Raw genomic sequence first — 6,651 nt, 5'->3', positions numbered from 1 at the left:
GGTAATAATCTCCCAAGAAAAAGGTCACTCTCGCAGGGAGCCGTTTCCTTCGTTTGGTAATTCAGGAGGCCTGGAGACTGAGCGAGCCCGGGGAAACTTCACAATAAATCAGAGCTCAGCTTCACTCCTGAGGAAAGAGGCAAAAAAAGGGGGGGGGGAACAGGCAACCGAAATGACAAATCCCTCCTCTTCACAGACTTGGAATTACTGCTGGGGTGCGATGTGAGATCAGAGGGAAACCCCTGTGGGGATACCTGCACATCTACTGCTGAGATCCATCGCAAATTAATAGTCTGGAGAACAAGTTCAGGCTCAGGCAACACACTTGTCAGGCGTGTAAAATATGCACAGGTAATTACGACTAGTTTTCCGTCTGTGACTGGGAATGAGATGCAGCATGAAAATTCAAGTTTAAGGAGGGAACAAAGGAGATTAAAGTCAAACGGGTGGCATTTCTTTATAATAAAGACTCTGGGAAGAAGAAGAAAAAAGATGATAAATAGCTGGCTTTTCTTCACTGCCTCTGGTGAGCTCTGACATCCCATCTCTCAGAGTAATAAAGGATGTGGTAGGAGGCAAGAAAAAAAGCATGCAGGCTTGAATTTCACACCTGGCCAGTAATCTATAGAAACCTCTGCTGCGGCTAACCTTCAACCCCGGCTGCCACCGGTGCAGTGAGGTGCAATGATCCCACCTCCGGCTCTCAGACAATAGAAATGGAAACCATCAAGAGACAGCCCTGAATGACCGACAATATACTTCAAAAGCTCTTCCACTGAGATGCTGACATGTTAAGCGCCTTTCATTGCACATGTGCAGACAGATTATGTCTCTGGCTCTGATAGAGAAGGGGAAAACAAATAAAGCTCATCAATTAGGAATAAAATGAGCTTTTAAACAAAATTTAAGGAGAATATTCACTAAATTAGTGACAGAATTAAATTATTTGTTCATTGGAAAGCTTTGATTTTTAAGTAAACATGCATTCTTTCCCATTCCCTCATGTTATTGTTAGCTTGAATACATAATTAAAAAGCAATTGGCCATAGAATAAATATTTTTGAACCTGCAAACATTTTCTGTCAGCATCCCATAAACACTAGTGAAGGAAATCCGTGTCTTACAGAGTTTGGTGTCTTCATAAGGCTTGTTTATCTTTGGTTCGCCACGGCTGATTGGTTCCCGTCCTCCGCGGAAGGCGTCTTTCCTCCCCAACACAAACCTCGCTGCTGATTTGGCCCGGAGCTCTGGAACCCTCGGAGGGAATATCCATTTATGAAGCGGCTCTCCGTTAACTGTACTTCCACGACATGCTCGACGCTCGCCCGAATAGACTGTTTCACCCGGTTACGTCTGGCGAGGGGAGCGTGTCATCTCGGCGGCGCGACGGAGCGGTGTGAGCGGGCGGAGAGAGATTTGGGGACGGCAAAACGAGTCCCTGCGCGCTGCTGGAACCGGCTCCGAGCCAATCAATCAAGGTCGTGCTTCGGCATTGACGCGCCGCGGCCAATCACAGGGGAGCGGGGGCGGGGCTTAGAGGGATGCTCAAACCCGTCAGTTGAACCACGTTCCCTTAAAAATTAAAGGGGGACAGCTGTCAGCGTGTTTTCTATGTCGTATATTTAGTTTTTATTGACTTGGATGATTGATTGTTATTGATTAAAATAAAAGCAAATTGTGAAACTCCTGCTGACTCAGTGTATGGACAGACTTTTTGTGTCATTTTGGCTAGCCAAAAAGGCATGTTTCAATAATGCTAAAAGCATTTTCAAAGTGAGTTTTCTTTAATAAAACGCGAGAATACCTCCATACTAGCTTGGTTATGTGTTATTTTATAAAACTTTGTACTATTTAGTTAATTTAGCCCCTTTTGTCACTATTTTTGGCTGTATGAATGCTGAGTCACTGTATGTTTTGTGAAACTTATAGAGGAAATATATGATAGAACAATAAAAATCGATTAAGTCATAGCTAGCTAAGAATTATTTAGCTTTTCATGTACAATTTTGGCTATTGTTTTGCAAGTTTAATTTTAGAATTGTTCTATCATTATTTTAGATTTTTTTTAAATCATAAAGCTTCTTTTTACATTTAAATTTTATGTTTAGTCATAATTTGCCTATATTTTTAATATTGTTTTGTATTTCAGGAAAATATTTTTAGACCTTTGAGTCTACATTAGTAATTTGTGGTCTCTAAATTGTGCTTTAATATACAAAATTCATAATAAAACCATCACCATGGACATTTACTATGTGACATACCCCCATAGATGTTTGCACTCGTTTATGTTTCACTGAATATAACAACTTTTAGCTATCATTTTTAATTTAAATATATGCTTTCACTTGTTTAACTGTAAATTCAGTCATATTTATTGTATTTATAGGGCCATTTAAACACTTGTGATTTAAGCAATTATTGATATTTTTGTTATTTTTCTCATATGTGACAGTAAATATTTATACATCTATTCAAGAGAGAAGTTGCTGGTTATGCTTGTTGCAACACATCACCAACACATGTGGAACTTTGCAATTTGTAGTCCATTACTCCCATGGATGAGCACGCTACGCCACATGTTTCTGTGTTGAAAAGAAAAAATCAGATTTACGCAACACATATTTGCCCCAAGAGGTCCATACACATAAAATGAGAACATTTATCAATGTAATAACCTTCTGTCTTGTTACCCTTAAGGACATGAGGTATGTGACATAGTCAGATAGAAATGACAGTCTATGCTTGACTGCTCACCCAGCTCAAATCTAATAACAGTGGGCGGCAGCTGCTAAAATGAACATGCTGTAAGTTTAAGGCCATCGCAGCGTGCAGCGGCTGCATTCCGGAGGAGATGTAAATGCTCATGTGTGAGAATCTGTTTACTTGATGTGCTGCACACACACATGCAAAAAAAAAGGGATTTTCAGTGCAAAGTACTTTGAAATGGCAGCACAGGTGTGAACGATTAATTTAATGGCTGAATTCTTTTTTAGCAGCCACAGTTTCAAGGTCGCCGAGTTGCACATTGCAGGTTGATGTTACTTTCTGAAGGCTGACTGCTACACTTGATTAGAATGAAGACATCATTCATCTCATCCTTCATGGCTTAGGTGAAGAAGGAGCCAAAATAACATGAAGGATTTCGCCTGAAGTGTCTGACAAGTATCGTTTTCTTAAACGTTTTCATTATTTTTCTTTTTTGTTCAACTAAAATATCACTGCTGCCACAATAGACAACTTGTAAGACAGTTATAAAGTTCTTATAGGTTTTCTATTTACTTAGAATACATAACTTAGCTTTGACTGACTGCAGAATGGCACTGATTTTAAGTGAAATTTACAATATTTTTGTTTTGTGGCCATCAAGAGATGAAAGTGCTCTTTCATTTCTAAAAAAATGTTTAACAAATTTCAGTTTTCATTTTTTTTAATTCATTTTTACATCTTTCGCAAACATTTTCCAAACCAGAATCTTTCTCCAAAACAGAATGTGCTGGACAGTCAAGTGCACTCCGCGGATCATTCTTCTTGACACGTCTAGAATGTCAGCCACAGCCACTTGCACATCAGACCTTTCAAAAACATCCATTTCTTATTGTCAGAGAGAGACAGTCTGCACTTTGAAGCAACGAGATTTATTGCGAGAGTGTTCTGACCCGCTGGTGCTGTGGAATACTGAAATGTTTTTTGACAGCTCCTCGAGTGTCATTTTGCAGTATGAATGAGGCCTGCAGATGGCAAATGAGGTTACCATGCCAACTGATGCTCTGAATTGAATCAAGAAGATAAAGATGCGAAAGAAGTTTTCAGATTAATTACACGTTGAGTTGAAAATAAGATTATTCTACTTTTGGCTTGGACCAAAAGGGCAACATTTTCTCTTTGTGTAATTAAACCCTGGATTCGACAACAAATGAAAGCATCTATAAAGTGTTGTTCTTCTGCATTTACACAAAATGCAATGCTTGAATTTAGACTAAAAAGTCAGATTAATATGCAGATACTGGATATGAAAGGATATGAAAAAGTTTTGCTTTGAATTTTCAACAAACCAGTAAGACAAGAGAAGCGTGTTTTATAAAACTGAAGGGTCTTGATGGCTCAGGCGATGCGTCTGTTTTGTCCATGTCATGCTACCCTTTCCCTCTTAAGACACCTCTCATCAGAGCAGAATGAACCTGGCAGTGACAGTAATAAAGAGCTCCATCTGTGCCTGGCAGGCAGAGGCAAATGAACCAATTAAGGTCTGTAGAAGTCCCTTCTTTCACCTATTAGCAATGGCAGCCATCATCTCCGTCATGATGAAACGGAGAGGCTGCAGGGGTAATTAAATACCAGCAGGGGCCTTGGGCAGACCTAATAATTCTCTGTAACCAGCCAGCCAGAGAACATGTTGCTCAAGGATTACAAACCAAAAGCAAGAAAGATCACTTCATGCAAATGGACATTGAGATAATTAATACGGCTGTGCAAAAAATTGACATAGAAAAATTCTGTGACTACCAAATATAACATTACTACTATGTTGTGTATAATATATTTTTTTCAGCTTAGCCATCACTGGTTTTCTCATGAGCTCAACAGGACACATCACATAATACTTTTCTGTTGTGGTATTCTGCCACCTGCTGGCGACAATGTGCTATTGCAACTATGTTATATTGAAAACCAGTAATATGAACCTGCAGGTTTTATGCACCATTAAATTTTTGGTTATGGCTGATAATTTCTAATGTTTTTCTTACTGATGAATTATACATTTATTTTTAACTCTTTAGGTGCCAGGGTTTTTCAGTGGAAATATAATCCAGTACATATAGAGGCTTGAAAGATTTGCCTGGAGAATCCAAACTGATTTATCTTTATTGTTTTATCTAACTGCTGATAGAGCATTGATTCTGGTATTTTCTGAGCTCCCGAAATTTATCAGAAGTTGAGAATATTGGGATCTGAATTAATAGAGCCTGGAATGACAGTGCAGAATTACTTTGGCGCTTAAAGAGTTAATATAAATTCATCTTTACAGTTTGTCTTCTGCTGCACAAATCTAAGACATTCACCTTGACTAATGGCACACATCACCTCCTCAAACGTGAATGGGTTCTCACACTGTTGCATCTCAGTTTCGGAAATGGTTCTGACCGTCAGAGAATCCAAAAAGGCATTGTATCCATCTGGAAAAAAATACACCAGTAAAATTTAAAGTAAAGAGTAATTTAGTTCTGAACAATACAGCATAAATACGTAATATTATAAAAGGTAATATATTTCAGTAATAGCAATAAATCAAGTTTGTATATTATATTGCAAAATAGTAAAATATATATCAATCAATACATACATGACTCTGCTCAGTAAACATTTTGTTTTCCCCTGTGTAGACTATATTTGGGCTTTAATGGCACAATATTAATGAATTACACAAAAGAAAATTATGACACATGAAGATAGAAAAATACAAACATTAAGTATGCTGTAAAGTGCTAAAAGATGTACTGCTAATAAACCATCATGAATTTATTTTTGCACAAACAACATAATTTGGATAAAAGCTAAGATAAATATAGACATCACTGTTTATGTTTCTGCAAAAAAAAAACAGATATTTATTGGTAATTTGCTTTTTGTATTTTAAGATTTATGTGATAAATTGCCTAGTTGTTTATCTTTTAGCAGTGCTTAGATCATTTTTTTACTCTTATTAACGTGTGCAATGTGTCTCGTGAAGTTTCCAGAAAATAAAGCAAACTCCACCCTGTAGGAGGCGCTGTGTTAAAAACACTTGGGTCCTAACAGCAGCAGAAAAATAGCAAAACAAAAAAAAATAAAATAATAAAAAATATATTAAAGAAATAAAATAAATAATAAGTAGAGTTGAATTATTTGCGTACTTTAAAACCTTTTCTACTTTATAAATTTACTGTCGTCTTTTTTTGTCTTTGTTTTTCTGGCTTCCTCATACTTTAGTTACGTTCCTACGGCAACCCCACAAAGCTTCCTCCGAGAGGATCATGGGAAAAAAATCTGAAAAACCGAGCGGAGGGAGTTTCGAACTATTTTGTGATTATCTACAGAAAAATAGCATTTTGGGTCTATACATTACCACTATCGCAACGGACGGGTTTGCATGAAGCTTGTGAGTACATTTCCTGTTGTTAAAAAGCCTAAAATTAAGGCATCAAACTCAACGGGAACGAAGACATTTAGCTAGTATCTAATCTAGCCATCGCTATAGCGGGTTTTCTGGCTTATTTGGGATCAAATGGTTATTTTTTGACGTCTGTAATTGTGTCAAAACGAATATATTGTCATGTATAGCTGCAACATATTTACTGGGATTTATTATGGGCTCCTTTTGCAGTAGAATTGGTGCAGTTAGTAAGCTAGCATGATACATTTAATTTATTTCTTATAAACTAGCTATTCCTGAATGCACTCTGGGAGAGAACTACTTCGATCTGAGAGAACAACCTTTGAACGATGGAGCTGAAACTGGAGGTTCTTCTGTCATCAAGCATTAAACGAAAGAAACCATGGCCACGATTCTGCTGGCTTGGGCAGGTAATCAACAGTACAAAGAAATATAAGACTTGAGTACAAATTTCAAAATAAAGCACAGATTCTCCTTTAATAAAATGACTGGAAAAC

General features: G+C 37.5%; 2 protein-coding genes across 3 annotated transcripts in view; one reads left to right on the top strand and one right to left on the bottom strand.

Annotated features, from left to right (window-relative positions):
- LOC112163523 (protein FAM222A) overlaps positions 1-1,463 on the bottom strand; it is a 26,359-nt gene extending 24,896 nt beyond the window's left edge. For both annotated transcript variants that reach the window (XM_024299970.2, XM_024299971.2), the window contains exon 1: positions 1,125-1,463. The gene's annotated coding sequence lies outside the window, so the exon portion shown is untranslated. The remainder of the gene's footprint in view (positions 1-1,124) is intronic.
- Positions 1,464-5,351: 3,888 nt separating this feature from the next.
- Positions 5,352-6,651, top strand: part of cplane1 (ciliogenesis and planar polarity effector 1) — a gene marked incomplete in the record, with an annotated part of 19,731 nt that continues 18,431 nt past the window's right edge. Inside the window, 2 exon segments of the mRNA XM_024299289.2 lie at positions 5,352-6,139; positions 6,424-6,564. Coding sequence (XP_024155057.1) covers positions 6,484-6,564 — 81 coding nt within the window.

Source organism: Oryzias melastigma, linkage group LG12, assembly GCF_002922805.2.
Source record: "Oryzias melastigma strain HK-1 linkage group LG12, ASM292280v2, whole genome shotgun sequence".
NCBI classification, from domain to species: Eukaryota; Metazoa; Chordata; class Actinopteri; order Beloniformes; family Adrianichthyidae; genus Oryzias; species Oryzias melastigma.
The sequence above is the reverse complement of the archived record's forward strand: the minus strand, read 5'-3'. Positions and strand labels throughout refer to the sequence as shown.